At 42.7% G+C, this 16,520-nt stretch overlaps 1 protein-coding gene across 1 annotated transcript in view; it reads right to left on the reverse strand.

Annotated features, from left to right (window-relative positions):
- LOC145402863 (protein kinase C, brain isozyme-like) overlaps positions 1-16,520 on the reverse strand; it is an 805,215-nt gene that overhangs the window by 71,353 nt on the left and 717,342 nt on the right. The window contains exon 11 of the mRNA XM_080274771.1: positions 3,844-4,045. Coding sequence (XP_080130897.1) covers positions 3,844-4,045 — 202 coding nt within the window. The remainder of the gene's footprint in view (positions 1-3,843; positions 4,046-16,520) is intronic.

Genomic DNA, 16,520 nt, shown 5'->3' on the forward strand with positions numbered 1-16,520 from the left:
TTGCTTCCTGCCTTCCCCCATCCCTCCCCAGTTACCACCTAACTACCATCCTGACTAGATGCTCATTCAATGGATGCCGCATGTGCTTGTTCTTGTGAATAAACAGTGAATAAACTGCAATACCTCGCCACTAGACCACATGGGAATTTACAGTGTTGTGGAGTGTTATGAAATTAGAATTCAGAGTGCAAAGATAAGTACAGAGTGTAAACTGGCGGTTGAAAATGGTGGTTGAAACTGGCGTGGTGCATTCAAGAACAGAATGTGCAGTGTTAAACAAATATAGCTCATACTGCAAAGGATTAAGTGCAGCACAACATTGGATTACTGTACGTGCTTCAAGAGCATTTTCACCACTGCCAGAGCCTTAAGGGAGGAGGGTTAACCTTCGTAACGAACAGCCACAGACGTGCTGTAAGTACCCTGTACACTGCTAATATTTTCCATACTCACTTCTAATTCCTCATTCTCTGGTTCCTTTTCATTTACTTCATATTTCTGTCCCTTATTTGTGTGAATAGGGTCTTAAATAGGTGCTGTGCATGTCCGCAAGAGAGTTATGTAGGTGGTTTTCTGAGTTAAGCTGGGCTAGGGTCCATAAGTACCAGTCCAGGAGGCAGGGGCCCACTATCCTGATGGACCCACTTTCCGGCCATGCCTTTGGCTCTATTACATCGGATAGTGGAGGGATTACTATATATGTTACGGCCGGAATGGGCTTCATGTTGTAAGAACCCTGACTGATTACATGCTCATAGAAAGGTCGAAGCCGGGAATGGTTGCTGATACGAGGGCCATGAGAGGACGATGTGAAGGTCTGTCAGATCATATAACTGAGGTATGTAAGAGCACACTGAGAGAAGTGAGTGGACAAGGAGAGAGAGAGGCAGTCAGGGAGAAAGACTGAAAGTCGAGAAACCCAGGATCAAAGAAATGGCAGATGAATAAAGGAGCAAAGTAGGGAAGGAGTTGGAATCAGTGAACTGGAATAAAATGGAACTGGACAGCTTGTGGAACGCATACTGCGATTGCTTAGTTAGGAATGCTAAAACGGTGTGCAGTGTGGCAAGAATAACAACAAAGAAGAAAGGTACAGGACAGTGGGATGAAGATGTTAAGAAAGCAGTGGAGGAAAAGAGGAAAAAGTAGCTAGAGTGGATACAGCACAGGGATTCAGTTGAAATAAGAAATGAATATACTGAGAGCATGAAGCACGTAAACAGACTTGTGAAGAGGAAGGAGGAAGAAGTAAATGACCTAGGAAGAAAAATGAATGCAAATTACTCCCAAAATAGGAAATTATTCTGGAGAGAGATGTGGAAATGTAGAAGTGGCAGAGGAAAGAAATGTGAAAGTGTGAAGGATGTATGTGGTAGACTATTAATCCATGAGGATGAAGTACGGCCCAGATGGAAAGAATATTTTGAAAGCCTGATGAATGGGAACAGAGAGAGCAGAGCAGCTGTAAGCATGCTTGGTTTTGGGGGTGTGCAGAAATGGAATCCAGTGCCAGGAAACGTGACATTCACACAAGTGAAGAATGCTGTGAAGCAGCTGAAAAATGGGAGAGCAGCTGGGGTTGATAAGGTGTATGCAGAGATGATTAAGTGTTGTGGAGACAGCAGAATGAAGTGTTTATTGGAGATATGTAAGAAGGCATAGATGAATGAAACTGTGCCAGCAGAGTGGAAAAAGGATGTGATTGTGCTCCTGTACAAAAATAAAGGTGAGCGAAGTGAGTGCAAGAATTATCGTGACATAGGCTTGAGTGTTGTGGGGAAGGTATAAGGAAGAATTATTATAATGTAAGAGAGATATCAGAAGTCCTAGTGAGTGATGAACAGGGTGGCTTTAGGAGCAGCAAAGGATGTGTGGATCAAATATCTGCAGAGACAGATAATGACGAAAGCTTGTGAGAAGGACTATAAGGTGTTTAAGGCATTCATGGATCTGGAAAAAGCATATGATAAAGTAGACAGAGAACGACTGAGGAAGTTTTTGTGCATGTACGGTGTAGATGGTAAGCTGCTAGGTGCAGTCAGGAGTTTTTATGATGGTCATAAAGCATGTGTAGGGGTAAATGGGCATCTATGTGAAAGGTTCACAATCAATGAGGGCATGTGACAAGGTGCTGTGATGTCCCCATGGTTGTTCAATATATATATATGAATGGGGTGGTGAGAGAAGTAAAAACATGAGTAATGGAGAGAAGGATGGCACTGGTAATGAACAGTGATGGATGGAATATCTTAAATTTGTTGTATGCTGATAATGCATTGCTACTTGCAAATACCAAACAAGAACTTGGTAGACTAGTGTAGAGTTTTGCTGATGTCTGCAAATGTTGTGCCTTGAGAATAAATGCAGAAAAGAGTAAAGTGATGGTAAATGAGAGAGCAGGTGACTCCCAGTGTGATGTTACAGTGAATGGAGAGAGATTGGAATTAGTGAGAGAGTTCAAATACCTGGGCACAGTGACAGAAACAAGAGGAAAATGTGCAAAAGAAGTGGAAAGTACAGTGACACAAGGAAGGAAAGTAGCTGGTGCTATGAAGGCCTTGATAAGAAACAGAGGCCTGAGTGCTGCAGCTGCACGAGGTTTACATGAAGGAATGTTCGTGCCAACTTTAACATAAAGATAAGAGACCATGGTGTGGCATGAAAATGAAAAGTCAAGAGTGACAGCAGTGGAGATGGGACTGCTGAGGAAAGTATGTGGAGTACAGAGAGTGGATAAAATATGAAATAATGTGATTCATGAAAGATGCAGAGTGAGGAAGTCTGTGAACACCAGAATCGAAGAGAGTGTACTAAGATGGTATGGTCATGTGGAGAGAATGGATAACAACAGAGTGCTGAAAAAGGTATATCTGGGCGAATCTGAAGGAGGGAGGAGGTGAGGTTGGCCAAGAAGAAGGTGGAGGGATATGGTGGATGAGTGTGTGAGGAAGAGACGTATGGAAGTCGGTGAGGCTAGGGAACTGACAAGAGATCAAGCTGGCTGGATGAAAGCTGTGAGAAGAAGTGCATAAGCAGGGATTTGGCATCCCTTTGTAAAGTCAAAATATTCAGATTAACTCTATCGGATATATCTACGTGAAGCTACAGAATGTGGTGAAAGTTTTTGGCATACCAGATAAAGCCAGAATTCCGGGGGCTTGAATGATGAGTGAATGGAAGCATAGCCCATTGGATTGGGCAAAATTGGGTTGTCTGGACACTGCTACTCCTCACCCTGTCCTAGGGTGGGAAAGGAGGTCCGGATGATGATGATGATGATGATGATGGTGATACTCTCAAACCCTTGTGCCCCATTCCACTCTCCATTTCCTAAATCTTTCCCCTGGCCCCCTTTCATTCTCTGCAATCAACACTCAGTCATCAGCATACAACACCTCCCATAGGGGTTCATTTCTGATGTCACATGAGAAAGTTTCAAGCACCATGACAAACAATGAGAGGCTCAAGACTGACACTGATGCACACCAACATTCATGAAAAACTCATCATTCAACTCTCCATAAACCCTTGCCATGCTGCAGACCTCATAGGGGGCAAAATGAAGGTCTGCACAGGCCAAGCTGTAAGCCCCATACAGTATAAGGTACAATTTACATTAGTAATAAAACAAAGCTTCAGGGGACGTATAATACTTTACACAGAATCAGCCTGACAGAGGTTAAAGAATGTAAGGGGAGACATGCAAGAAAGAAAAACCTGAGTAACTAAAGCTCCTTTTCACTTACAGGTGATTAACAATAACAGTTAACCTGATTTCATCAAGAGGACCAGTTCTTCAGTAATGGCACAATTATCAGACATCTACCTAATATGTCAACTCACCTCTGGAGCAATATAGTCAGGAGTTCCACAGAAAGTTTTGGTGGTTCTGTCACCAGAAATGCCTTCTTTGCACATTCCAAAGTCAGCAATCTTGATGTGCCCATCCTGATCAAGCAAAACATTGTCAAGCTTAAGGTCTCGGTAAACAATGCTGTGGGAATGGAGGTAGAAGAGGCCGATAGCAATTTCTGCTGCATAAAACCTGGAAAGACAAATAAAAATCACATTCTAAGTGAAATTCAATACAGGTATGCTTGATGGATCTGATGAACATTATTTATAAAAAGAACCAATACACTGTCTTTTCATTGTTGGAAACACTCAGTAGTTTTTAAATAAAGTGATGGTGTACAAAGACTGGATGAGGGTGAATTCAGTACAAATGATCGTTTTCGTTTTTAAAGGCTCCAACATGGTTGCATGTGTCGGCCTTGGTCACCTAATGGCAGCTCTCCACGCTGCACGATCCATTGCAGCCTCCCTGTTCAGTCTCTTAACCCTAAGGTCACACTTAATGACCTCGTCCCATGTTTTTCTCGGTCTACCCCTCATAACCCCACCCCCAATATTAACACTTCTCACCTTCCTCACCCAATTATCATCCCCCATCCTCTCCACATGTCCAAACCACCTCAATCTACCTCTCCTCATCACAACACCAATACACTACAATCCCATCCTACCTCTCAACTCTTCCATTGTAAACCCAGCCCCTCCAGGCCTTGGACGCAGGGACGCACTGCACATCCACCTAATCATTGTCATTTCTGTACGTCTGAGCCGGCGAATGTCTTCCTCCTTCACTGCCCAGGTCTCACTGCCATACAGCATTACACTCCTAACACATGCTGCATACAAAGACCCCTTAGCAAGTAGGGAGAGCCCTCTCAATGTCAGGAGAGGCAAGAGCTCCCTGAACTTCTTCCAACCACTTCTTACCCTAGCCACAGAGCTAGCTCCAGCCCCACCTCCAGCACACAACATGTCTCCCAAATAACAAAACTCTTCCACACACTCAAGAGATTCACCAGCAAGTTCAATCCTTTCACGTCTGACGATCTCCACCTGCTCACCCCGGCACGCTGTACACATAAAATCAGCATTATCTCGCAGTCTACCTCTGATACCACTACATCTCTTATCTATCTATCTATCTATCTATATCTATCTATAGCCCGACGCCCTAATCCCGCAAAGGGTGGCCGCAGACAAAACGCCTCCAAGTCACTCTGTCACCCACCAATTGACTCCCCTCCCCCCAACTCACCCCCCACTCCCTCATATACCTCTCAACTCCATCCCTCCACCTCATCCTCGGTCTACCCCTCCCTCTCCCTCCCTCCACCTCACCTACATACACCCTCTTAGTCAGTCTTTCATTCTCCATTCTCTCCACATGTCCAAACCACCTCAGTGTATTTCTCCTAATCTTTTCAACCACATCCACATCTACCCCACAACGTTCCTTCACTTCTTCATTCGTCAACCTGTCCCTCCATGTCACTCCACATGCTCCTCTCAAGTAACTCATTTCCACTGCTCTCACTCTTGACTTGTTCCCCTCTTGCAATGTCCACGTCTCGCTTCCATACGTCAGGGTAGGGATCACAATACCATCATGCAGTGACTTCTTAACTTCCATACTCACCTCCCTATTTCTCATCACTGCTTTCAGTGTACCAACAACCTTCCTTCCCTGCTGTACCCTTTCACGTACTCTTATGCACCGCACAAGATGGAATTACTTCCCACGCCCTTATGGCAAACTGCACATGGCCACTCTCCCTCGTTTTTGACAGTACCGCCACCAACCCTAGATATCATCACTTTTGTTTTATCTGCATTTACCCTTAAACCCTTTTGCCCCATACAATCTCTCCACTTCCTAAATCTTTCCTCCGCCTCCCTTTCATTCTCTGCAATCAACACCAAATCATCAGCATCCAACACCACCCACGGGAGTCCGTTTCTAAAGTCACGTGAAAGGGCTTCAAGTACCATGATAAACAACATGGGACTCAAGACTGACCCCTGATGCACACCAACATTCACGGAAAACTCATCACTTAAATCTCCATTCACTCTCACCTGGGTGTGAGCACCTACATACATGGCCATAACCACCCTAACCAGTCACTCCTCCAAGCCAAGCTTTCTCATTGCCCACTTCACCACCTCTCTAGGGACTCTGTCAAAGACCTTTTCCAATCAACAAAAACAAAATAAAGATCCCTTCTCCTACCAATATATTTTTCCTGAAGCTGTCGAACAATGAATATGGCATCAGTGGTCCCCCTACCTGGCATAAACCCAAACTGCATCTCATCAATATTCACTCTTTCTCTAATCATACCTTCTAAAACTCTCTCCATTACCTTCATTATCTGATCTAAAAGCTTTATACCTCTATAATTTCCTCTTTCCAGGGCATCACCCTTCCCTTTATACACATTTACAATTACACTCTTCAGCCAATCATCTGGGACAACACACTCATAAATAATCCTATTTATCAGGTCAGTGACTAAACTCACCCCTATATCGCCTGAGGCCTTCAACATTTCGGCAGTCAACCCAGACACACCTGCTGCCTTCCCCACCCTCATCCTGCCTATTGCCTCACTCACAGTAGCAGTATCAATCAAAGGCCAAGGGCCAGACACTGGATCGGCTGGCTCCAAACCTTCCCTGTCCCAGTCAAACTCCTCATTCAACAACCGGTTATAATGCTCTCTCCATGCATCTTTAATATCCTCAATGTTCACCACTACCCTTCCTTCATCATTCTTCACACACTGCTCACCTATGATATCCTGATTATCCCTCTTCACCTGACATGCCACCTTAAATATATTTTTCCTTTCCCCTTGATTTAGGTTATCAAGTAATTGTCTCTGTGACTCAGACTTTGCCCTGTATACCTCTCTCCTAGCCCTACGCTTGGCAGCCAAATATTCCTCTTTGCTACCACCCTTCTTCCATTCCCGGAAAAGCCTTCTTTTCTCCTTAATTGCAGCTTCTACACCCTCATCCTACCACCAAGTTACTTTATGTCTTGGTGGTCCTCTTGTCCAGCCGCATGTTACATCAGTAACTCTCAAGAAATTGTTCTTGAGGGCTCTGTACTGTTCATTAACGCCTCTGTCTACAGCTCCCTGTTCAGCCACCACTCTCCTCAACTTGCTATAGAAGGCATCCCTTACTACTTGGTTTTTCAGCTTCCATATTTTCCTCCTAGGTACTTAAGTCCTCTTTTTCATCACTTGTTCTTTAAGCACCATATCGCAAATCAATAGTTTGTGCTGCTGCACACACTCCTCACTTCCTATAACTTTAACATCCCTCACTAACCTCCTATCGGCCCTCCTAACCAGAAAATAATCTATCTGACTGCTATTTCCCCCAGACTCATACGTAATTAACCTACTGTCTCTTTTCCTAAAATATGTGTTGCACACAATCATGTCTGTTGCCTCCCCAAACTCGAGTATCCTTTCCCCTTCTACATTCCTTAGACCATATGCACATCCCCCATGCACTCCTTCATAACCTTGTGCTGCTTCACCTACATGACCATTAAAGTCCCCTCCCAAAATCACTATCTCATCATCCTGCATACCACCCACTACACGTATTAAATCATCCCAAAATCTATCTTTCTCTGATTCATTCAATCCTGCCTGTGGAGCATATGCCGATATAATCACAACAATCTTTCTTCCCAACAGAATTTTCACTACCAATATCCTATCACCTACTCTCAAAACATTCATAACATATTCCACCCATTTCTCCGCAACCATCACACCAACACCTCCATATCCGTCTGTCCCCCCCTGCCAAAACAACTTATAGCAACAGTCCTTCCCAACAATCTTTCTGGCTGATCCACCCCTGTACCGGACTTCCTGCAAACACGCCACATCCACCCACCTCCTACTGAATGCCTCAACGACTTCCCCTGCTCTTCCCCTCAAACTTCCCACATTCCATGAACCCACCCTCATCCCCATGGGTGATTTACTGTCCTCAGGCTTGCTTTGAAACCTTTTTTGTTTTGTCATCTTCAGTATTAATAAATGGGGACAGACACAGCACAGGTCCCACTCACTGCACAATCCCAGGTCCAGGCAATGGATCTGGGACCCCTAGCCCACCAGCTTACCAGTGGCTGTGGTAGTGGCCTCGGGGCACCCTGCCAGGACAACTGCAGGGACACCCTCCAAGCGCGTCTTGGCACTGCAACTATCCCGCCATTATACACCCACTGATAGGGCAGTCTCCTGGGGCGCTACTCCCAGGTTCGGGCCCCTCTCTATTGGGTGGAAGCGGCAGCCTGGGAACCGCAATGCCCTGTACCCTCTAGCACAGGCCCGAGCCCCATCTCGCCCTGGACCCATGATCTATGCTGGCGGAACCCCCACCACGCCTCCCCCCAGAAGTCCGCCACTAGGTAGCAGGGGCAAAGTTTTCTGGCCGCATGCCCTTGCTGGCGCCAACCCCTGTAACGTAGTGGGATACGTTGTGTGAAATGTAAAGTGCATGTGGTGTAGTGCATAGATAGTTAGAGGAAATGTTTGGGAGAGTATGCTGGTCTACTCTCCATGTTACTGTCACACTGAAAAGGTCAGCAAAGGGAGATGGTTAGATAGCTAGTGAAACAGGAGCTCCAGCTCTCCCTATCACCAGCATTCCCATTCCCCTCGGGAGTACTACCCTGTTCGGCCCGTGCTACGGCCTCCTCCTGATGAAAAAAAAAAAAAAAAAAAAAAAAGTACTGTGCAGGATGGATCTGATTATATCCTACATGATGTTTCAAGAAGATTAATCTATTATCATCTGAATGTGTATAATGACAAGGAAATATTACATATGATAGATATCATACAACAGGTAATCAAGTCAACACCTGAGAGTGTCCATTATAATTATGAGTGGTTATCAATATATGCAGCACTTATTGAAATATAGCCATCTGGAACTTATTCACTATTCAATATTCTACATAATCCCAAAATTTCATGCTACATGGTTACTACTGTATGTCTATCTATAGCCCGACGCCCTAATCCCGCAAAGGGTGGCCGCAGACAAAACGCCTCCAAGTCACTCTGTCACCCACCATTTGACTCCCCTCCCCCCAACTCACCCCCCCCTCCCTCATATACCTCTCAACTCCATCCCTCCACCTCATCCTCAGTCTACCCCTCCCTCTCCCTCCCTCCACCTCACCTACATACACCCTCTTAGTCAGTCTTTCATTCTCCATTCTCTCCATATGTCCAAACCACCTCAGTGTATTTCTCCTAATCTTTTCAACCACTACTGTATGTACTCTTTTGAAATGAAAATGTTTATTATCTATCTATCTATCTATTGCCAGACGCCTCAATCCCGTTTGGGGTGGCCACAAACAAATCACCTCCAAGTCGTCCTGTCCCCCACCATTTCACTGCCCTGCTCCCAACTCTCACCCCCCTCTCTCATATACCTCTCCACTCCATCCCTCCATCTCATCCTCGGCCTCCCCCTCCCTCTTCCCCCCTCCACCTCACTCACATACACTCTCTTAGTCAGTCTTTCACCCTCCATCCTCTCCACATGGCCAAACCACCTCAGTGTGTTCCTCATAATGTTTCCTATCACATCCACATCCACACCACAACGCTCTTTTACATCCTCATTCGTCAGCCTGTCTCTCCATGTGACTCCACAGGCTCCTCTTAAATAACTCGTTTCCACTGCTCTCACAATTGACTTGTGTCCTTCCAACAACACACAAGCTTCACTTCCATACGTTAGAGTTGGTATCACAATATTGTCATGTAGAAACTTTTTCACTTCCATGCTCACTTCCCTGTTTCTTATCACTGCTTTCAAAGAACCAGCAACCTTTCTTCCCTGCTGTACCCTTTCAAGCACTTCACCTCCAAACTTCCATCCTTACTCATCACACAACCCAAGTATTAAACGTACTCACATTTTCCAATTCCTCACCATCCAACCTCGCTGTACATTCACTGACTTCACCTCTCTCAAAGACCATCACTTTACTCTTCCCTACATTCACCTTTAGATTCCGTTTCTTACACACTCTCCCAAACTCATCCACCGAGCCTTGCAGCTCCCCTTCGTCTTCACTCAACAACATAGTATCATCTGCAAATAACAGTACAGGGAGTTTCCAAACACTATCCTCTCTCACCAGGGACACTCCAACATCCACTACCCTACCTTGTACCTCTTTTATTTCTCCATCCATGTACAGATTGAACAACCATGGAGACATGACACATCCCTGTTTCAAACCAACTTTCAAAGAGAAAAATTCACTTAGTTCACCATCCACACGCACTGCAGCCTTCGCACCATCGTACATACTCTTCACAGCATTCAACAACTTCCCATCTACTCCATATATTCTTAACACTTTCCACAATCCTTGTCTATCCACCCTGCCATATGCTTTCTCCAAATCCATGAAAGCCGCATACAACTTCTTTCCCTTCTCTAGAAACGTTTCCACTAAAGATCTAAGAATGAATATCTGATCTACACAACCTCTTCCCTTCCTAAAGCCTCCCTGTTCTTCTCCAACTAATTTCTCTGTTCTTTCTCTAACTCTGTCAATAAGTATCCTACCATACACTTTTCCTATTATACTGAGAAGACAAATGCCCCTATGATTACCACACACTTCTTTTTCCCCTTTTCCTTTGTACAAGGGAATAATTATACCTGACTTCCAATCCTCCGGGACTCTATCTTCCTCCCAGGCCAATCTGCACATCTTCCACATCCATTCTACTACTATCTCTCCTCCATGCTTCAGCATTTCACCACACACTCCATCAATTCCTGGGGCTTTCCCCGATTTAACTTTCTTTATTGCTTCCACAACTTCTATCCTACTGATTTCTTCCTGTCTTCTCACCTCCCTCTTTCTCCCAGCCATTCCCCAGCCACTTATACATGCATTACTTCCATCCTCTATGTTCAACAATTCCTTAAAGTGTTCTCTCCATAAAGTGTATCTATTTTTACAAAAACTGTACTGTATTTGCTGGATATGCTAAGGTTTGGTGCTACCTGAATCCAGCTGCCTGCATACAGGTATAGCCCGGTTTAACAATGCAATTGGTTAGGTAAAAACCCACCATTAGGCGGGGTATCGTATATCAGGGTAGATTTAATATATAAAGTAATGGGATGCGTTTTTCAGCCTTGGGTTTATCCCCCAGCCAAGCTCAAAACCCACCCAAATGAGGCCAAAAACAAGTTTAACACCAATCTAAATGGCTTAACAGCTGTAAAAGAAGTTAACCTAATGCTAACACCTGTAAAAAACTCACTAAAACCAACAAATAAACTCTGAAAATCATCAAATATGTCTGGAAAAAAAATCAGGGTTAGTACACTGTACCCCAAAATGACAATGTTCAACCCACCCATGGCTAGAGAACATAAATCCAAGTCTAAAAACAGTTTATAGATCAACCTAAAAACACAATTTTAGTCCAAAATATCATCAAAATCGGAAAAAAAAATCAAAACCCATCATTAAATCGGGGTTTGGCCATCGTTAGGCAGGGTATGGTGGTATTTCTACCCCCATCGTTAAGCTGGGGTATCGCATCTATGGGTATCGTTTATCGAGGTGCACCTGTTCTATAAAATGCTGTCAGAAACTGTGCACAGTATAATGTATTTATAGAAATCATGTGAAATGAAAACTTTTAGCAAGTAGCATGCAGTTTCATATATGTATCAATGGGGCAACTGCGCCAAAGTTGTATGGGGTAATTGCAACCATGATATTCATGTATGTAATGACGATAATATTTGTTGGGAATATATTTCACACACTGAAAACAACTACCAAATGTTTTTTTTTTTTTTTAACATACAGTATATTCAAGCAACAACCAATAAGGTGTGGATTAATAAGACCAGATTGTAAGCTGGAAAGGGGGGATTATGTTCTACAGCAGTGCACTATCCTGGTAAAGGCCATGGCAAAGACAATATAGATATGTTAAATAATATGAATGATTGATTGATTGATTGATTATTTGGATTTTTGTAGCCATGTCAACAGCTAGGTCATTAGTGGCTTTCTCTCTTTGTTGAAAAAATCTTCATAAAAATCTTCTTCCTGTATAATTCATATGCAGTGAAAACCTTTAAAAGTCATATGCATACTTGTATGCACTTTTAAAATAATAATTTATATTTTATCTAAAAGATAGATAGATAGATAGATAGAATTTTATTGACCACAGCTACAAATGATCATACACATTATTTTAAAGATTGGTCCAGTAAAAGTACATATATAATAATACAATGAAATACTAAAAACAAATTACAACACCCTAAAGGGAATTCTTAGATAACACAGCGGCACGACAGTGAAAAGCACTGACTACACCTGCCTTTGTAACTCCAAGTAAATATAATGATACAAACTCTCACATCAGAAACAACGCCCACCCTGGATTTCATATCAACTTCAAAGAAAAATCAAAGACACAAATGCTCAAAGTATATAAAACACGTACTCCTTAACTTAAAATAATATGAACAGTGACCTTTACGTACCCAGGAATAACATATGCTTTATCTATTTACTTCCTTCCTTTAAACATTTATGTTTTATACTTTATAAGTATCCAAGATCTTGAAAATTATAGTACATCTTTGAACATCATCATATCTATTAGAAAATATATCTGTGATAGTTGAAAAATTATAAACGTCTCTCAAGTGTTGTGTCATAGCACATTCTTGTATCACATGAATCTCATTTTGTATCTCACCACACTCACATACCCTCTCCTCTACTGGCAGCCTTCCACGTCCCCTTCTGTTCCATCGGCCCACCTATATTGCTAGAGAATGTGCTGACACTCGAAACCGCGTAAAAGCAACGCGATAGTGTTCACTTACATAGTTATTCTCTCTGTATACTGAATGGACATTTAATTCTGGGTTTATTTCCATATATGCTTTACGTTTGGAAGACTCTGAGTTGGAAATTATGGCCTTCAGGTCCCGAAATCCTTCAGCTATATCATCCCTTTCATTATGTAATAAATTGTTAATGTATGTATGGGTCTGGTATTGATTGTTCATAACAGTATTAATGGCTAAAACTAATGGGTCATCATCCATTCCTTGCCTCTCATTCCACATCTTACGAAAAAACTTTCTTTGCTTGCATTTAACTAAGGACTGTAACTGAGGATAACCAGATTCTACATAACACAAGTCATTACACGTAGTTAACCTAACCTTTAAAAGACTTTTTAAAGACCAATTATACAACCTCACAACCGGTCTCAGGTCCGCACCCAGCCAAGACTCACATCCATATAAAATAGCCGACACCAAACAAGCGTCAAACACACGCTTCTTAACACAAAAAGGAATGTCATTATTTTTCCTTAAAAATGAAATGAATTTGATGACATGAGTCATTTTGGCGTCTGCGTGAGCCCTGACCGATGACGAAACTGAGCCGTCAGCCGTAAATGGTGAACCAAGATACATATACTGAGTACACTATTCTACCACCAGACCCTCTACCCGCAAATCTTCCTTATCCTCAGGCGTACCATGTATTAAAAAAAATTTTGTTTTTTCTCCATTCACTTTCATACCATACTCATCGCAATATTGCATCCTCAATGACAACTTATTAATCATCCCACTGCGCGAAGTGGAGAGCAGCACAGTATCATCCATCTGCATTAAAATATGTAGCCACCTCAAGAATCCATCATCACCACAATGATCTTTTATCAGTTTAATCAAATCGTTCACGTATAATATAAAAAACAAACAAGATGTAGGGGATCCCTGACGAACTCCCAGTGTGGCAGCAAACATGGCAGTACCAATAATGCTCTCAGTAACATTATATACAGCACCAATAGCACCCAACATAACCATACCACATCCAAGACGCTTTAAAATTCTTATTAGAATATGTCTTTGTACCCGGTCATAAGCCTTACTAAAATCAACGAATGTTACAAATAACTTTTTCTTTTTCTTTCTAGCTAAATCTGTTAGGAGGCGTAATGTCACTATGTGCTCCACACAGCCACGACCCCTTTGTGCTCCTGCTTGTTCACGATACGGCTTAAACCACATTTCCAAACGGGAGCACAACACCATATCATAGAGTTTGGAGATGCTATCTATTATACTTATGCCTCTATAATTCTTAACATCCTTTCTATTCCCTTTCTTAAAAATAGTAATCAACTTGGCCATAGTCCAAAGTGCAGGATATTGTGCGTTAGAGAATATCACATAAAACATATTAACAATAAGCATTATCCACTGGGCAGGCAACAGCTTAAAAATCCCTGGTGCAATGCCATCTGGCCCACAAGCTTTTTCTGCTTTGAGCTTACTAATTTGTGCATTAACCTCTGCAGGGGAGATGGGGTTATCTAACACAGGTATAGTTACATTGCTATGTCAGCATTCATCAAGATTATCTATATCAATATTCATTAACTCTTCATAGTAGCCATGAAATTCTTCATCAGAGGGTCTATTATTAGCCTGTAATTCATCATTTAAGTCTCCCTTCCAACTGATTTCCTGCCACACCCGTCTATCATCCCTGTCCTGCATCAGCCTCTCCCAGCGGGATAAGCTACCATCACCACCACCACCACCGAGAACGCCCACAGCGCTTCGGCTAGCTCTTGCACATTCGTACAAAGCATCAGCAATATTATGAGCAAGATTATCTATATTATGTTCATCCTCGCAATTGGGAACATCAAGAAATTGTACTTTATTTCGAAACATATCCAAATCTATTGTTGAAAACTTAATTGGACTGCGAGCCACCGAACTACTCTCCCTGACATTTAACAGCGATGCATGACCTCCAAGGTGACATGCACGGCGGTATAGGGAGTCTACACTAGTAACTGGGATATTTACCTCAATGCTAACGGGAGCATGATCCGATGGCAAACATTCCATATTATGCACACACAAGGATTTAATATCATCAACCAATCCACACGATACCACACACACATCCAACTCTGACACCCAACTACCTCCTTTACGAAAAGTCAGATCACCTTTAAAATGATTAGTTGTCGTCTTTAGGTTATTTAGTACCAACATCTTGTTGTCTATCCAAATCGTAGCTAGTACATAAGCATTGTCATTAGGGGCATTTATAGTGTCGTGTATAACTGGGTAGCAATACATATAGGCATCAGGAATATCACTATGGGAAGGTAACTCCCGAACATATTTACCAAATCTGGAATTAAGATCGCCCATAATTACACACCTGCAATCACCATCAATAATCTTTTCTTGGATTGAGGCAAATGAATTGTAAGAAAAATACTCAGAATCATGTGGTGGAATATAACAAAACCCAAATATTACATTAGGAATACATTTAAATTTCATCCATACTTGATCCTGTGTTCCATAACCAACGCTCTCTACATAACCTGCTAAATAATTTTTTACCAACACAACTGTACCTCCCCGATGAGTTGAAACATTATTCACACACCTGAACATCACAAATCCTGGCAAATGCACAGACAGTTGCGTTTTTGTCTCATTTAGGCTGACAACATCAAACTTTAATAACAATCTTTGCACCTCAGTCTTCTCCAGCTTGGTTCGCACAGCATTTATGTTCCAAGTTAATATGTTGATGGTTTGGGTGAGTTGTTGCTGTGGTCTTACTAAGAACACATGATGTTAAATTTGTCTATCACTTCTCCATCTCTGTATAAATGACGTTCCTTAAAGTTGATATATATGTTACAGCCTACATTCTCAGGTTTTTCTTTTTCTCTCTTCTCCACGTCTTTCAACCGTTTCCACTCTTCCCTCACGGCTGGATGTGTGTTCTTCTTCACAAAAATCCGCCTGAAAGTCTCACCAGCCTCTTTCAGTTTCTTTGCTTTCTCGAGGACTGCATCACGGTCCTCACGCGATGAAAGGGTGACTAAAATGGGTCGTCGCTGCCCTCCTATTTTACCTAGCCTTCTTGATGTCCTCACGCTCACAGATGACCAAATCGTCGACCACACCTTCTGGATCTTATTATCATCCGAAGTAGCGCCATCCAAACTTTCTTGTTCATCAGGAATGCCAAGCAAAACCAGATTACATTCTCTTGCCTTACGGTGTACATCCTCCAGAAAACGTTGCTGTTGTGCTATGATTTCCCTTTGCTTGCTAACTTGTTGCTGAAGGTCACGTATCTACTTATTTATACCACTGTCAGGAGACAACAGCGCCTTCTTTAAATCAGCTACTTCACTAATCAGGTCAGTTATCCGAGTCATTACCTCCTCACTTGCCCCCTCACCATGCCTTGGTTGAATAAGGATGCTTTGTATCAGGTCTTCCTTCCTTATTGCATTTAGCTGATGCTGTGACAACTTACGAAGTTCTGCTAACGGTCTTGCAGCCATAGTGTAAAGCAATCACGTATACAGATGGCAATTTATGGTGAAAGCCAGTGTGAGTGGGACCCCGTCCTTCCGAAAAATCTGCGCACGCTTCACAGGTAGCGTCTCCGTTGCCAAGCAACCCAGTGACGTCCAGGAGTTCACAATGCGCATGCGCAGAAACTGGGATTTCGGGTCAGGGTGGAGTTGGCCAAAGAT

This window comes from Coenobita brevimanus, chromosome 59 (assembly GCF_032717465.1).
Source record: "Coenobita brevimanus isolate Jiangsu-jjx chromosome 59, ASM3271746v2, whole genome shotgun sequence".
NCBI lineage: Eukaryota > Metazoa > Arthropoda > Malacostraca > Decapoda > Coenobitidae > Coenobita > Coenobita brevimanus.